At 44.5% G+C, this 17,867-nt stretch overlaps 1 protein-coding gene and 1 long non-coding RNA gene across 2 annotated transcripts in view; one reads left to right on the top strand and one right to left on the bottom strand.

Annotated features, from left to right (window-relative positions):
- Positions 1-4,182: 4,182 nt before the first annotated feature.
- The window catches only part of LOC144762068 (uncharacterized), a 144,588-nt gene continuing 130,903 nt past the window's right edge, over positions 4,183-17,867 (top strand). Inside the window, exon 1 of the long non-coding RNA XR_013596039.1 lies at positions 4,183-4,323. This is a non-coding gene — a long non-coding RNA (uncharacterized LOC144762068). The remainder of the gene's footprint in view (positions 4,324-17,867) is intronic.
- The window catches only part of LOC144761491 (uncharacterized), a 72,379-nt gene continuing 71,812 nt past the window's right edge, over positions 17,301-17,867 (bottom strand). Inside the window, 2 exon segments of the mRNA XM_078646824.1 lie at positions 17,301-17,312; positions 17,658-17,717. Coding sequence (XP_078502950.1) covers positions 17,301-17,312; positions 17,658-17,717 — 72 coding nt within the window.

Raw genomic sequence — 17,867 nt, 5'->3', positions numbered from 1 at the left:
TATAACCAGACTTCATAAAATTGCCCATCAGTTACACCAGAATCCAGGCACCTGGACATGGTCCGGTTGGCTCTGGAGTATTATATCTGCCTGGGGATGGAAAGTATTGTCATTCCTAGGTATTGCAGTAATGATCGTATTCAGTTGCTGCCTCTGTATACAATGTGGCCCTGCGATTTGCGGCATGTGTGCTACCTCTTGTATTCCTAGTCCTAAATCCCGTTCCAAGACAAATCGAGACGAGCAAATGATGCTATATGAAATGATAGATGGTATCATGAATATTGATGTTTCCTGATGGAAACGTAGGGCACAAGGAGGGAATGTGGAAAAGTAAATTTTGCCATGTTATATGTGCCTACGTGTTCCCCATCTTATGTTATATGTGCATGATCAATATGCATGTATCCCCCTATGATCGATTAAAGACGCAATTATAGTTGTGTCCATCTCTAGTATGCCAGTTTCCAGTTCTCGTGAAAGCAACGAGTATTAGGCCTATGTTGCCACATTTTACAGTGTGCACGTTAATTCATTGAATTGTCCCCGTTTCTAGGCCTCAAAAGGGCCCGGACATCTGATTCAAGCTCCAGTCTCCTGAACCCTCTCCAAGGAGCGATACAGCCCCCACCTGCATCCCTGACCCTTCACTTACTTCCTGCCTCACAGTGCCCGGCCCGGCCTGGCTCTGCCTGCCAGTCTGCCAAGAGTATGTTATGCTTCTAGTTATCAGCCCAGCCCTCCTTCTCTGCATTCCTAAGCTACTGAATCGCATCAATAGTTTCAGTCATGGTCTAGCCTTCCTGTCTCCATGTAAGAGAAATACAGTATTAATATTCATAGAATATTCCTAGCACACGCAATACATGTAGAATTATGGATGCACCAGTCTTAGTGTCTAGTAGCCTTTGCCCTGATAACTTTTGGATTCTATCAACATGTACTCCAAACACCAGATACTAGATATGATATAGGTACATGTCGTTCTGACACTGCAGACTTTAGTCTCCTCTTCTAGTGCAGAAGTCATAGCCCGAATGCCACCCTGGTGTGCTTCAACGCCAGAATTACTGTGGAGGTGTGAGATACCTTTACTTTTATTTGGCAAATATTTCGTGCTCAGCAACACTGTGTTTCAAGTTATTACGCATAGTGTTCTACTGCACAGGTTCTTGACAGCCCATGGGCAGGGACCATTGATTCTAAAAGGCATGTACTTTTAAGTTTCACATGTCCTGGTAGTAAAAATCCCAAACATTTTTATACTTTGTTTTTTCACAACTGCAAGGCCTAGCTCTCCCATAGAATAACATTGGGATAACCTTATTACATTTTATATGAGTATTTCCCAATTGGAAAGAGATAAACATTTCAGGTTTGGTGTCTCTGGAATCAAAATTTTAAATCCAAACTTATAGTGAAATCAGATTTTAAATAGAAATTCTTAAAATGCCACTTAAAAAAAATTCAATTTTTCCTACTTTAGCCATTTGGTACCACCAACCTGTCTCTGATCACGTCTGGGGTGGGTGAGCTGGGTACAGCCTCACTTACACCTGAATAAGCTGTATCCTACCTTTATACAAAAAGGGCTGCATAACCTCCGGTAGTGAGTCTGGAGTCAGGGCAAGAAGGGCAGGACCTCTGTGCCCTTCAGAGGCCTGTCTTTGATGTCTCCCCCCTTCAAAGGCACCAATGGGTATAAGTACTGGGCCTCAGGCACCACCACCTCAGGATCTGTGGATACTCTGTCAGGAAGGACTGCCACTCTGCTAGACTGCTGTTTTGCTGAACTCCTGCCATGCTGTGCTGCCCTGCTGCTTGCTGGCCTCCTGCCTGGGTGCGACGGACTAGACCTGCTTCTCTATTGAACGCAGAGTGACTCAGAGGGCTAGTAAGCTAGCCTCCTGATTAGAAGCCTCAGGGACATAACAGACTACCAATAACCCTGCTTCTACACCTGGCACTGCCATCTGTGAGTCTACTCTGCCAAGTGGTGCCACCCTAATTCTGGACCATTTTAAATGGGTCTATGGTGCTTTGCCTTCTACGGACTCTTCAGAACCACACCATCTTCTGCTGCGTGGCACAATGCTAAGCAGAACCGATGCTCTGACACCCCAGCGTGGATTAGACCCATCGGAAAGACTCGCACTGCAACTGCATCCTGCAACTTGGGACCGACATCTCCTTCGGAACCGAGGCTGCGGACGTTTTTCCTGGTGCAAGATCCTCACATCTCCTGTTGACAGTAGCCTTGACAACGACAATGAAACTCTGCATTGCAGCTTCAATACTGATTCAAATTTACAGATCGCGTCGGCTGCGCTTCACAACGCAAGTCCCATCAAAAGATCTGCGATGTCGACACAACAGGAACATGTACTGCCTACTCGCCGCATCTCGGAACAGACTTGTTACCAATGCTGCGCCACGCATTTTTAACGCAGATCCATACAACGCTCTACATCCATAGATTTAAGGTACTTTAGTTCAGAAGGCCTAACTGGGTCCCTGAATCCGCCCGCACTGCATAACCGTAGCGTGCTCCCATGCCATGCACAGCTAATTACTTCACATATTACAGGACTCATAACATGATCATTGACAAAATGACTGCAACATTTGAATTCCATCATTGATGACAAAACTGTGCATGGTGGGGGCGCGACTTTTAGTTACTTTATTGCACAAGTTATAGTTACTGGTGAATTTCAATGAGGTTTTGAGTTTACATTGGCACTGAAAAGTTCACCAAACTATAACCTACACCCTACTTCCGAGAGCCGGCATCGCAGCACAATAAGTGCTCTCTGAACGTCTTCCTCTGATTAGTGGCACTAGCTTTGCAGGACATCTACTTCAACATCCCTGTCATCCAACACTTGATACATGCAGCTTCTAGTTGGTAAAGAGCACTTTCAGGTTCCTATGTTTACTTATTGGGCTGACCAGTGCACCTCAGGTGTTCACAAAGGTGATGGGGTGGGGGGGTCACAGCCCACCTGAGGTTAGGAATACCAGTCAACTGGTACCTCGAGGACTGGATGCTGAAGGCATATGTAAGCTACCTTCAGACAACAGCTGACCTGTTGCTATCGTTGGGTTTCTCCATCAATATGCGGAAGTCACACCTGACTCATCAACAGCCTCTCAAGTTAATCGGAACCATAATGGATACAGTGCCCTTCCACCTCAATGAATCCAGGGCTTGAACTATGAGCCCGATGTTTCAAAATTTGACGTGGGTTGCAGCGAGAGCAGCTGTGGGGCTTCTTGAGCTCCTGCTCGTGGACCATGAGAGGTGGCAGATGTTGGCTCTATAGTCTCAATGGGCTTAGCACCAATGGGAGCTGTCAGAGTCCAACCAGGTATTGAAGGAGACTGTGCAAGATCTGCAGTGGTGGTTCAACTGAAATTCAACCAGCATCAGGCACCTCTCATACTCCACCCACATGTAACAGTCATGATGGATGTATCCTTGCTCAGTTGGGGAGGTCATCTGGGAGAGGTGGAGATTCTGATTTCTGGAGGAGGCTCATCTCTCTGCAAGGGATTCGCTTGGCAGTGAAGGCAATTTTCCAGACCATCAAGTGGCAATGGATGTAGGTTCCAATGACCAACAGAACAGCCATGTGGTTTTGCACCAAACAGGGTGATGTAGGGACATCACATCTGTTCCGGAAGCTTGGGTGAAGGTGTTAAAGCGAGATACTTCCGAGATACTTCCTAAATTTGAAAAAAACAGCCAGTTGCTGACCCTCATTTTGTATATTGATGGCCAGTGACAGCTTATGAAAAAACTTGGCTAAAAGACTGAACCCCTAACAACATATAGGCTATTTGTTTGGAACATATATTCAATGTATGGTTAGAGCAGAGTGGTAATTTGTTGTTATGCCGCAAGCCTCGATTTTCAAACACCTTCCTGGAGATTGTTCTCAAAATAACATACAACTGAACAATACTCTAAGAATGGAGCTGATGTCTTTCGGAATTTAATTTCTTCCTCATCGCAGAATATGAAATAATCGCACCACCGGGCTGAATGAATTGATAGGGATGCACATGGTTTTCAGCCGGTTGAATAAAAGCATTTTCTATAATTAGAAACGGAGCGTGATAACCCGCGAGATGACAATGCGGTTATGTAGTAGATTGAATTTAGCCCCACTCTAAGATGGAGTCCACAAGGGTACAGGGATCCACGTTGGGTCCCGTTGGATTACGCCAGGACGTACAACCGCGGTTTGCACATAGAGGAAGAAGTCTTCCGGGAAGACACACGGGCTGAGGAAATGCCAGTTGTCCCTCTCCCTATCGGTAAGGAGTATGGGGTCCGGTTTTCGATTTGTGAAGCAGAATCCTGAGACATCAGTGAGGCCTTTTCCTACCAGGGGGGCGGTTCACGGGATAATCGAAAAATCCTTGTGGTGCCATGAGTTGAAACTATGAAAGAGAAATAGAAGGGTGTGTCTTTGTAAAGAAACGCTAAGACCGTAGTTTGAAAGACCATTCGATAAATCATATGCTTGTGGTGCCAAGAGGTGCAGCCACAAATATGTAAATAGATATGTAAATATAAGGGTTGTTTAAACACCATAGTAGGGAAAGAGAGACAGTTAGTTTTTAACAAACGGTAGCAAAAGAAAAGATTACCTTAATATTATGGAAAGGAGAAACACAAAATACGTATGTAATTTTGGTATATTTCATCCCCTGTACTGAAAATAACCGAAGGGGAGGAAAGGTGACTCACGTTTGGAGTACATTCAGAAATACACGAGGGTTTCGTGCTCTCAGCTGGTACGAGTCAAGGGTAAATACTGTGGAGTTATGTGCAATTGGGATACGCCACATTTTTAGCAATTTACAAGGCAGGCTGACAACTATGTGTGTTTTTTATGTTTTATTTTACAGTTGTGAAGACTATGTATGTCCAATGCAGTGGCTTAAATATGTGACGCCCTGAAGAAATTGCCAAAAATTTGAGTGGCAATGAAACATGTCGGCAAGTAGAGTATGGTTGGATAAGTAGTAGCCATACTCACTTTTTAAAGAACCCACAACCAACACGAAAGAGACAGAATAAAATTCAATATCCGTGTTGTTTGTGGTCTGTATCTTTGTTTTGACACTATTTGTTGTCCGTTGTCTATCTACACTGCACTTTTCACAAACACATTCCTAGTTTGTTATTGGACACATTTTTCCTTTCGAGCTTGATGGTGCCAATGATGATATCAGGGCAATCCTGGTTAGTACCTGCCAGGTTCCCGTCGGTGGTGCGCCCGTGAGGCGCCATCTCGCTCACACACACTTTTTTCTTTTGTCTGAGTTTGACACGTGGGTGTGTGTTTTGTTTGTCTCACAACTGTTATTTTATGAAAGAGATCGGGCAAGTTTTAAATATGGCACAATGTGGATGTACCTCCTACCCTATCAATTAGAATAGGGAAGTTAGTTGTAATGGTTTGCAACGCATGGTACACCAACAAAAATGTACATTTGTAAATGCCTGTGGGTCTAGGTCAATTTTGTGGAAATTGTACGTTGAGTGGAGGGCGACCTAGGACCTCTTTCCCTCTAAGCTCCTGGTTGGTAGACACAAGGACTGGGTAGTACCCAGAACATCTGGACAGGGTATTACCAGGAAAGATTGGCCATGTGTATTTGTCCTCCGATACACTGCCCCTTCTGGGGGCATAGGAATTGATTCTTCCCTCGAGCCTGCACAATCTACACAACAATGCTTGGAGATTGAACAGCTTTCAACCTTCCTCCTGAAGTAATTGGTGTCATCTTAGCAGCCAGACATCCCTTCATTAAGATGGTAGATGCTGGAAGCGGGATGTTTGTTGCCTAGTGTTCCATTCACCCTCCCCTAACCCCCTTGGAGTATCCAACCCTTGAATGCAAACTTGTCTCACATCCTGTTATTTTATCTGTCATTAGCCCAGCAATTCCTTGCTGTGGCAAGAGTGAAGTCATCTTTTGACCTTTTCATGTTTGCCAGATGAGCCATCCCTTTCAAATCACCTGTTATGATACGTTTCTTGAAAGGGCTGATTCACATTGACACCTTTTGTGATGCCACAGTAGGATTTTAATTTGGTTCTCACCTATTAGATGTGCAATCCCTTTGAGCCAATACACGGTTGTTCACAATTCCTGCTGATAATCAAGATAGTATTCCTTATCACTATCACATCTACAAGGCGAGTGAGCAAATCCCAGGCCCAGTCGGCCCAACAGCCATACACCTCATGTTTTCCAGACAAAATATTTCTCTAGACAAAAGCGGCATTCCTGTCAAAGGTAGATATGCCCATCTACATAGGGCAATCCATCACCTTGCCGGCTTTCTATGCTCTGCCTCACCTCTCTAAGGAGGAGGAAAAGCTTCACTGTCCTGTCCCAACAAGGGACCTTGGTTTTGGACAGTTTCTGATGAGACCAGAAACTATCAAATGGACAATCAACTTTTCATGGGGTTTTCTTGTGCAAAAAAGTGCAAAGTGGTACCTAATAGATCAATCTCTTTGTGGATTGCGTTATGCATGAGAATCTGAAATGGGAAGGCTGAAAATCAGTCCCTAGAGTGCTTGCATGCTCATTCAATCAAAACAAAGGCAGCTACCACTGCACTGGCGCGTGGTGTGTCAGTCTCAGACATCTGCCAGGCTGCTACGTCAGTATCCCGCCACATGTTCACAAAGCACTAGTGCCTGGATTGCCTGGTCTGGCGGATAGGCACATTGCCTGATGTTCAACAAACAATTAGGGAGGGTCTAAGGGCAGGTTTACCGACCGGCCAGATATAAGCCCCGAACTCAATACACAACAACAAATAATATCTGGGGGTCAAAGAGTGGGTCAGTAAGTCAAGCAAGAAGGACCACTGTACCAAAGGCATGCAAAACAGTATCATTGAGAAGTAATAGTAAGTGAACGGCCAAGTCAAGGCTCAAGAGTATATGGAGAAAAAATATTGTTCCCATCAGAAGCCACACTGTACTGCCCTTATTGTCATCATTTGGGTTCTCCTTACCCAGGAGACACGACGGCCGGTAGGTAGTTACCGTGACCGAGATGTGATGTGAGGGCAGAACAGAAAGGTATGCTAGTGGCTAATGAAAAAAGCAGTGTCTGGTGATTAGAGTGAAAAAGTGAAGGGTAATGATAAAATTAGGTGAATTGGGTGGAAAAAAGGAATTTATTAATATCCCCCAGTCCCTAAGATTAAAAGGCAGGTGTAGGTGCAGGTTTTAAATAATAACCGCACGTGTTGGTGGTCGACATGTTTCTGCATTCACAAGAAAGAAGTTTCTAATGCATTCTTCAGGACCTTAGAAAAACACTACTGCTTTGTAAATAAGAATGAGATAAATAATGAAAAAATATCACCTGGAAATCCAGGCGTACTCAACCGGCCTGGAGACATCGACGGAAAGAGCGGTGCTCCTTTTACCTGCGCTGCAGCCAGGTGGGGTGAAGCCTCTCAACCTACATACAAGGTATACGGTTGAGTACGCCTGGATTTCCAGGTGATATTTTTTCATTATTTATCTCATTCTTATTTACAAAGCAGTAGTGTTGACACTGCTTTTTTCATTAGCCACTAGCATACCTTTCTGTTCTGCCCTCACATCACATCTCGGTCACGGTAACTACCTACCGGCCGTCGTGTCTCCTGGGTAAGGAGAACCCAAATGATGACAATAAGGGCAGTACAGTGTGGCTTCTGATGGGAACAATATTTTTTCTCCATATACTCTTGAGCCTTGACTTGGCCGTTCACTTACTATTACTTCTCAATGATACTGTTTTGCATGCCTTTGGTATAGTGGTCCTTCTTGCTTGACTTACTGACCCACATTGCCTGATGTGCCTAGCAAGATTTCCTGGTTAGATCCATTCCAGAGGCCTACCACTCGGGGAGCTGTACGCATTGGAGTCACACAATGCCGCGTACCGATGGGCAAATTAATTGCTATCAAACGTGTCCAGATCCAGTCTGGCACCAGGGGCGGAATTCATGATTAGATAGAGTCTCTTTAAGAAATTGTGTTATAGCAGGGTAGCAACTTGTTCTTATGGTTATCCTTGTCCTTCTTTATTCTTACTCTCCCCACCCTTAATTGCTACCACTGAGCATGCTCATTCTTTACCAGCACTTCACTTCTATCACTCGGATTTGAACACTTCACACTGATGATGTTGGCTTAAGGCGCACTGGGTGATCAGCCCGCACAAACTCAATGTTGCCTTCTCTTTAAGGTGTGAACGATAAAACTCAACAATAAATCTGCATATAGCATATAATTACATTGACTGAGTCATTAAAAGCATTTTTATCTCTAGTCTGTGTAACCATTGTGCTCCCTATATCCCAGACTGCCATTCTGATGCTACCTACAGTATTTCTGGTAGAGCTACTTCATTCATACATGCCTATACACAAACGCACATGCATATAAATTCAGGGAACACCCCAAGTTTTAGACGGTGGAAGTAGAAGAGTGTCCATTATTCACAGCCTATGGATTCTTGAGCCTGGCAATGGTGTATATTATGGCTTTTTTCATTCAGATGTGGCAAACATTACCTACACAGTGGACTGTGTATGGGAATTTCTCCATCCTTTACAAGGCAAATCTGAAGGAAGGCCAGAATGAGAAAGGACTGGAATCCATGACCCCAGACCTTTTCCTTACTTCCCACTCTGAATTTTTGCTGGGGTGGGAGATGAGGTGTGAGGGAGGGGCTGGGGAGCATCTTCTATCACAACAAGAAAGCTGTGTGAGAGATAGCGCCTACAAGCGAAATAACTACTTCCTAGCCCTGTGTTTTGTGCTAGGGATAGTAGGGACAGAGCATAACCTTCCTCCCTACCTCCATCGCAGGCATAAAGCTCAGGATTGGTGGGTGAGCAGGGTGGGAGCTATGAGGAGCGAACAGTGCCCCCAGCCCCGCCCCCTCACAAAGCTTAGCCACAGATTGACAAGAGGACCTGGAAGCAGGTGGCATCCATTGTACGTACGTTTCGTTACATATCACTGTCTAAGCTGCTCCCTTGACAGACCTTCAGTAGAAAACCTGGGAGGGATAGCATTGATCTTAGGTACAAGTTGTAATGTACTGCCGCCATTGCTCTAACAATTGTTCTCAGCCCCTCCCCTGACCATGCCTAGCCATAGACCCCGTGCACAGGGCTTAGGAGAGGAAGGCAGCCTTCATAGGTAGGTACATGTTTTACTGTACCGAGATCACTGTCTCAGTCCTCCTCAGAACATACCTTGAATGCGTTGAAAATCCAACCTCATTTATCTTTCAAGGAGGGTCAATTCACAGAAAAAGGCGCATCCAATTGTCAGAGGTTGAGGCCTTTTACTTCTGATGTCCAAGGGCCCGACCTCCTAGCAGTCCTGAGCAACTGGGTCACGTACCCCCTCAACACTTGATTCTTAGGGGTAGCATGAGTGGATTCAAGGTGGACACTGGCTCAAGACTCAAAATGCGTAACTACAACAATTGAATGTCAAGCCAAACAATCGCTTTTACGACAAAAGTATTATTTACAGATAAACAAATTCAAATGCAACACACACTAACACTACACACAGCTGTTCTCCTTCCTAGTGAATTCTGTTTAGGAGCGAGTCGCGTCTTTTTCCGCGCACTCTCAGGTGTCCCTCCCATGTTTAATACTAAATTCTATACTTGTGTGTGTGGTGGCTCCACATTTTGGTGGGGGACTCTGCACACATAAGCATTAGTAGAGAGGAGTCATAAAACTCAACACGTAGTCTGTTAATTGCATTTTGTAGTACATTTTCTATTATTACAACACATACTGTGACGGACAGTTAGTGAATCAGGCTGAATGTGTTCTAGCACTGTATGAGGTAGGACAATTTTTCCCTGGGTTCTGCTACCCAATGGTTGGTCTTACCCGCTTCTGCTGGTGTTGAGATACAGAAGAGCCTCAAAGCATGCAGCACTCCAGAATTGAGGTGGACTCATGTGGATGTCAAAGATAAGAGGTAGACTCTTTGGTGCAGGCAAGACGGTTGAAGATCCACAGCATTTATCTGAAGGAGCGACAGGTCCTTCTGATCCTGACTGCAGGTTCCGGGTGGTTGCTTAACTTATGTGCTCTGGGTGCAAGGGAGAGCCCCATCTATGCTCCTCAGTGAGAAATGGTACCCGGATGGCAGTCATCACGTGTTAGACCTGGCACCTTGGCGTGAGTTTCCCTTCCACTTTTTGCTGATGTGCCTCAGATGTTTCTGCTGGTGTCCGCTGCTCAGGGCACTGCGCCATGGCCAATCCGTGCCGCATTGCCAGTGCTCCCTATGTAAACTGTACCTGTGATTGATGTTCCTGATTGGTTCATTGGATTTACTGTCAGTCCCAGTAAAGTGCACCAGGAGTGCCAGGGCTCGTAAATGCCAATACTGCTAGTGGGCCTGCAGCGCTGGTTGCGCCACCCACAGAAGCAGCCTTGTAAAATATGTCTAGTGTCTGCCATTGCATAACCTGTGTGCAGTCTAGTACTGTCATGCTGGCTGGGCAAGTGCACACACTTGCCAGCCCCTAAACCTTCCCTTAACTTCATATTAGTCACCCCTATGGTAGGCCCAAGGGCAGGGTGCATTGTAAGTGTAAGGTAGGACATGCTCTGATGTATGTGGCATGTCCTAATAGTGAATTACAGCCAAATTCGTTTTTCACTATTGGAAGGCTACCTGTTCTCTTAGGCCCAGATGGGCTGCTGGAATTATTACACTCTATAATCCCAGCAGGCTCAGGGAACATGGTAGAAAGTAAAATTTAGTATGCCTGAACTCAGAATAATAAAGTACTTATTTTAGTAAAGTTAATTTTAATATCCTGTGTTTGCAAATGCTACTTTTAGAAAGTTAGCATTTGCTTGCCTAACCATTTCAGCCCGCCTCTGCTAGTATGTGTATCTGACTGTCTGGGATATGTGAGTGACAGGGCTGGGGGATAACAGGTGGTGAATGCAAGGATTACACCTTGGTGGGAGTGCCCCTGGACTCTGAATAGGGCTGTGCTCTGCCACCACAATGCTGGCTCCGCCCCCTGGGGAGCGACTGATGACTCAGCCGGCACCTGGCCCAGGAAGGGCGAAGCACTGTCAACAAGGTACTCCTGGCTGCCCCTGCCCACACAATGCTGGCTCCACCCCCTGTGGAGCGTCTGATGTGCCTGCCCCTCACACTGAAAGAAGACACCAGAGTACACCCAAAAAAGTGCTCAGAGACTGAAAGAAGGTGTGCAGAGGCCCCCTGGCCTGCAAGAACAAAGAAAATGCTGTATAAAAGTAGGAGCCCTGCTCCTTGTAAATCAGAATCCTGTTTGCCACAAAGAACCTCTGCCCAACTAGAAGGAGAAGAAGACGCTGGAAGGACTGGCCTGCTGCTTGCCTTGCTGAGGAAGGAGAGGAAAAGACTTGCTGAAAAGACTTTGCTGACTTGTGCTAGAAACTTTCTCCAAGGGCCTGGAAGAGAGCTTGTCCCCTGACCTGAGCCACAGGATCATCTGGCTTAACCTGCTCTCTGCCCGTCTGCCGGTATCTGTGAGGATTTCTGCCCCCGCCGGAGCCGTGACCTTGGTTCCCCCCAGCCCCTCCTCGAGGCCGTGACCAACTGTGTTTCCCCTTCTCCGCGGAGGAAGAGCCCCGCTCCGCGGAGCCGCCCTTCCCCCGCTGTGGGAAATCGCCGTGTCACCTCGCCTTTGGAGGCTCGCTGGTGTGCCCCCCACGCTCCCGCCTGAAGCCCCCACCGGACCCCAAAGACCCAGAGAACAGATCCCCCGAAGTCCGGACACCTCCTCCTAAGGATCTTCACCGGGCTCGGGGCCCGCAGCGTTTTATTTCCCCTTACGCTGATCACAAAGGTACGTGCCTACCTCTGAAAGGCCCAGGGTTTCTCCGAGGCTCCTCTCATCACCTCCCTGCTCCTCACTGCAGCTGAGAGCCCCCACCTCCGGAAAAGACCCAGGGTTTATCGAGGCCTCTCTCTGGTCTCCATTCAACCCGCACCGCGAGATGCGTGAGTCGTGTTAGGGTCTGGCCCAGTTTCCCTGGGAAAGCACGTGAAGCGCTACGAAGCGTCCCAGGAGCCCCAGAGAGGCCTCCAGGGACTCAGAGCATTTTTAAGAACAAGTAGAACTGGTTTTAAGTGAATTGAACTGAAGAAAAAATATTTGAACTGTAAACAGAAGAGAACTTGCCTATTTACAATCTTGTGGCATACTTAAAAATCGTTATATTGGTCTTGTGATAAGTGTTAACTGCTCAGATATATTTTTACATAAAGAGAACGTATTTTTATATATCTACAGCCTGGTGTCCATTTGTGGGGAGACTGGTATATTTACTGTGTGTGTGATTACAAATGCTTAACTCAGAAACGCCTGGAGAATAGCCTTGGCTGCTCACGCCACACACAAGGGTAATTCAAAGGGGTCATCTTTCGCTCTGACTTAGAGGAGAGGGTCCCTGCTTCTCACAAGTGAATACTTGCGCCAACCAGAGACCCCCAATTCTAACATCACTCATTGCAGCAGTAAACCAAGGACGATGGCCCATGCTACTCACTGTAGACCCCTCTGGTCAACAGGGCATGCTGCCTTTGGTCTGCACAAGACCAAATATTAGCACGCAAGTTGATGTTTGCAGTTGCCGTCTTCTCACACCTTGCGACAGAGGTCAATTCGCCGCCACAGCTCACCCTCTGGACCTTGCTTCCCCCATGGGATCTTCTCCTCCTCACAGGGTTCTACTGGTTTTGGCAGGCAGTTAGATGCTGGTACTCCAGGCTTCAAGACATATGGGTGTTGAGATTCCTGGGTGATGTCCCCTCACCCAGTCGGACGCCAACAGACCTTGGTCTCCAGTCCTGGTCACACAGGGCAGAACTATAGCTAAGCTTCTCTACCTCGAGGTACAGTCATGGTTGGCAGCTTGATGGCTGACCAGTTGAGAGATCCAAGCTCCCCTTTATATAATCAATTTCAAAACACAAATGTGATTTAGTGACTCAGCTTTCAAAGTGTGGCAGGCACCCTTCAAAGTGCCCACTCCTCTGTCTCATCCTTCCACCCAGGGAGCAGTCTGTCACAGAAAATAAACTCTACCTCTGAGCCCCACAATACAGGCCGTGGGAGGGACGAGAAGATCCCACCTGAATGCTTGTTTCACTGATTTAAAAAAAACTTGTTTATTGAACTAAGATATATGTGATAATGTTACAAACATACAGAATATTTGCAGAGCTAGTAGGCATTTTCATGAATCAAATTATTCAAAGCAATATATGGGTATATGAGCAGATGTACACCATCCAGATCGGTGCATCGTAATAACTCACGTCAAATACAAAAAATAGATAGCGTTGATCATGGCTTGTTACCATTTTAATATATAAACTTATTACAGGTGCCTTATTCGCATACAGCTTTGTTCCACATACACATTTGTAATGACTCCTTTCGGCTATGCCATAGTGTCCGGGATGATGATCAAACTATCATGTGTATAACAGTTAAACCTGTAACAGCAAATCATGAGAAAATAAGGGGGAGCCGGGTAGGCTTGGGTGCGGGGGGAAGGCAATCCATGTCTGCTACAATAATGCCTTTTTCACAAGTTTAACTGTGTCAACCTCAGTATCATTATACTACATGTTGGGTCAGTGTGTGTTGTGCGTTTCAGACCACATTGGGTATACAGACAAAATATCGATATTTAAATATCGATATACAATTATATCGAAGTTTAAATATCGATGTGACAAAATATAGAAGGTAAGTAATATCGATAGATTTAATATCGAAATTAGTAATATCGAAGTTTTAAATATCGATGTCAGTAATATCGATGTTAATAATTTCGATGTTACTAATATCGATTTTTAAAATATTTTTGTGTATATTATTATGTATTTATTATGGGGTTTTTTTTTGGGTTAAAGACTTTTATTGCAATCTGCATCATTTACACAGCATTTACCTACAACCCGAAGGCCGGCTGCTATATAATGACATTTCGTTACACATTTCAGACTTTATTCACTTTGCAGTGTCCTTGGCCTGCATTGTACATTTTAGATCAGCAGAAAGTATACGATTAATTTCCCAAATAGTTTTGTAACAGTCTTATTTTTATATTTTATAACTTCAACTAAACGTGTGACTCAGCTAGTAGAGCAGATGTTCGTCTTTTTGACACTCATTACTTCTCATTGCATTAATTGATGCAAGTATCTAACATTCACATCTCGAGACTCCCAGATCTTACATTCCTATTACGGGACGTGCGACCAACCCATCAGCGCTATATCAACTCTATTTGTATGTGTCAAATCAATCTAAGTGCGTCTCATTCGACATCTCCCTCCTCCTCAGAGCTATCTAGATCTTCTTCCGATAGGGGCTCACATATATCCCTTCTATAGGTGTTCCATGGCATCCACAGCTTGTTCCATTTCCTGGGGTTTGCTCTCATTTTATATACTGCTCTTTCAATCACTAATATTAAGTCCATGTTTCTACACCATTGTGCCAGTGTCGGTGCCTCTACTGCCCCCCACTTTTGCGCTATATCCCGTTTGGCCACCATTATCCCCACAATTGCCCATTGCTGCCCCTGACGAGTCAAATCATTCTGTTTCCAGACATTCAGTAAACATACACGAGGGTCCGGTGTTAGGGATACTGCCAATATTTGCGAGATGGTGCGCAGAACCTGTCACCAATAGGTGGCGATAATCGGGCACTCCCAGAGTGTGTGAAAGAGTGTGCCCAGTTCTCCGCATCCCCTCAGGCAGGTGGGATGATCAGCTCTGTGCATTTTGTGTAGAGTAGTTCTCGTATAATAGACCCTATGCAATATTTTGAGCTGCACCAGCCGATATCTCGACGAGATACCCGCTTCTTTTGGCGAAGCCATCGCTGCGTTCCATTCTGCGTTGTCCATCACACCTAGCTCATCCTCCCATTTGGCCTTCAGTTTTACTAGTGGGTCCTGCAAGTTATTCATTATTTTGCGATAAGTGAGGGAAGTCGCACTGGCTTCCATATAATCAGTTAATAGACGGTCCTCCAGTGGGGATGAGTCCGGCACCTTTGTACCGATCCCGATGGCTGTCATTAGCGCATGCCTGATTTGTATGTATCGGTATGTTTCATTTGGGCTCAACTGATATTGCCGCTGGAGTTGTTCAAACGGAACAACTCCATCGTTTGCCCACAGATCTCCTACTGTGGAGATTCCGATGGTATCCCACCGCGTGAAGCCCTTACTGTGTCTTAGCCGGCCCAGTGCTTTGACATCCCACAAGGGAGTCATTTTGGTTATGATGCCTCCCCATTTGAGTCTTGGTTGCGCTTTATGCCACAGTGCCACCATGTGGTGCGTGGGTCCTATTAGTTTTGCAGCGATGCCCTTGTTGTATAGTGGGGCCAATAAGCTGTGGGTACCCAGCTGCGCTCTGTCTGCCAGGTATGCCGGTTCTCCCTGCGGGGCGTGGATCCATTGATTTACGATCTTTAGATGCGCCGCCAAATAATACATCTGCACATCCGGCAGCGCTATCCCCCGTCATACCAATCTCGGACCAGCTTCACGTTTGCTATGCGGGCGGGTCGATTGCCCCATAGTAGACTTGATATCGCAGCCGTTACCTTTCTAAAGTATTCAGGCAGTACCAGGATTGGGGTGTCTTCTAGTATTTATTATGTTTTCAATTTATTTTTATGTAATTTAATTAATTTTTGTTTTTTAGTACTGTAGCGGATTGTGGGTTTATAGGGGAATAGGGTGGGAAGTAATTTAATTATGTTCAAATAATTATTAATTAGTAGGACTTGTAAATTAATATTTATTAATTGGTAATTATATTTAATTAATTGGTAATTAATTTTAATTAATTGATTAATTGACAAATATGTTCTGTAGCGGGTTGTGGGTGTATAGGGGAAGAGGGTGGGAAGTAATTTAATTATGTTAAATTAATTAATAATTAGTAGGAATAGTAAAATAATATTTATTAATTGGTAATTAATTTTAATTAATTGGTAATTAATTTTAATTAATTGATTAATTGATAAATATGTTCTGTAGCGGGTTGTGGGTTTATAGGGGAATAGGGTGGGAAGTAATTTAATTATGTAAAATTAATTAATAATTAGTAGGAATTGTAAAATACTATGTATTAATTGGTAAATAATTTTAATTAATTGGTAATTAATTTTAATTAATTGATTAATTGATGAATATGTTCTGTAGTGGGTTGTGGGTTTATGGGGGAATAGAGTGGGAAGTAATTTAATTATTTAAAATTAATTATTAATTAGTAGGAATTAGAAATTAATATTTATTAATTGGTTATAATTTTTTATTAATTGGAAAATAATTTTTATTAATTGATTAATTGATCAATTTGTTCTCTACTGTAGCACTCTCTGGAGTGGGAATAGTAATTTTTACCTCTACGCTATCCAACACTTTCCATACTGTTGCACTCTCTGGAGTGGGAATAGTAATTATTACCCCTATGCAATCGAACACTTGTCCTACTGTTGCACTCTCTGGAGTGGGATTAGTAATTTTTACCCCTACGCTATCCAACCCTTTCCCTATTGTTGCGTTCTCTGGAGTGGGAATAGTAATTTTTACACCTACGCTATCCAACTCTTTCCCTACTGTTGCACTCTCTGGAGTGGGAATAGTAATTATTACCCCTACGCTATCCAACCCTTTCCCTACCGTTGCGTTCTTTGGAGTTGGAATAGTAATTTTTACCCCTACGCTATCCAACAATTTCCCTACTGTTGCGTTCTCTGGAGTTGGAATAGTAATTATTACCCCTACGCTATCCAACCCTTTCCCTACTGTTGCGCTCTTTGGAGTTGGAATAGTAATTTTTACCCCCTACGCTATCCAACACTTTTCCTACTGTTGCGTTCTCTGGAGTTGGAATAGTAATTATTACCCCTACGCTATCCAACCCTTTCCCTACTGTTGCGCTCTTTGGAGTTGGAATAGTAATTTTTACTTTTATCAAAAAAGAGGGAAGAGGATTTATGGTCCATTCAGTTCCCCTGAACTAGATTACTATATATCTATGTATATATGGATGCATCAACATGTTTCAGCTCTTTAGGCCCAGCCGGGTCTGTAGAGCTTTCGTCAGGACATAAAACAACAAACATAGAAATGAGGTACTCACACAAGTCGTGTAGGTTCCTTTCGCTATTTTTGGCGTTTCTTATTTAGTCACCTGGAACATAGGAACACAGACACAAACAATACAATACAATATAGTGTGTTGGTTATGGTGATTAGGCATAATGCTTTTCTTGAAGCACACATACTAGGATTACTAGTGAAACAATATGCACCTAGTTTTTAGCTACATAAATTTGTTGCAAAGGAGAGAGCATTCGAGAACAGGTTTATAGTGTACATACGGTGAGCAGACTGCTTAGTACAAAGCGTGTTGTGGCGGTAAAATATTTAGACTCTACCAAGCATCTAGTCAAAAAAGCGCGCAATATTGTGTGGCAATTACGCGCTCTGTTGTGTGGCATTGAGGACACGCGGTAAAAATAACTATAAACAGTACCTTAATAGGTGCTTTTGAAAACTTCAGCAGGGGTTTAGAAGTCGCTAGACGTGGTCTTTGCTAGAAGGATATTACCAGAAATTAGAGGTTATAAACTAGACTTCTTACCCGTGTGCTGTCGTCTGTGGCAATAGTTCTTACCCACGCGGACCGCGTTTAGGTCCCTGTGCTGACACTGCCCCTGGTTACAGGCGGGGCTCAGCTTCCTGG

Source organism: Lissotriton helveticus, chromosome 6, assembly GCF_964261635.1.
Source record: "Lissotriton helveticus chromosome 6, aLisHel1.1, whole genome shotgun sequence".
NCBI classification, from domain to species: Eukaryota; Metazoa; Chordata; class Amphibia; order Caudata; family Salamandridae; genus Lissotriton; species Lissotriton helveticus.
This window is presented reverse-complemented; position numbering and strand designations above follow the sequence as displayed.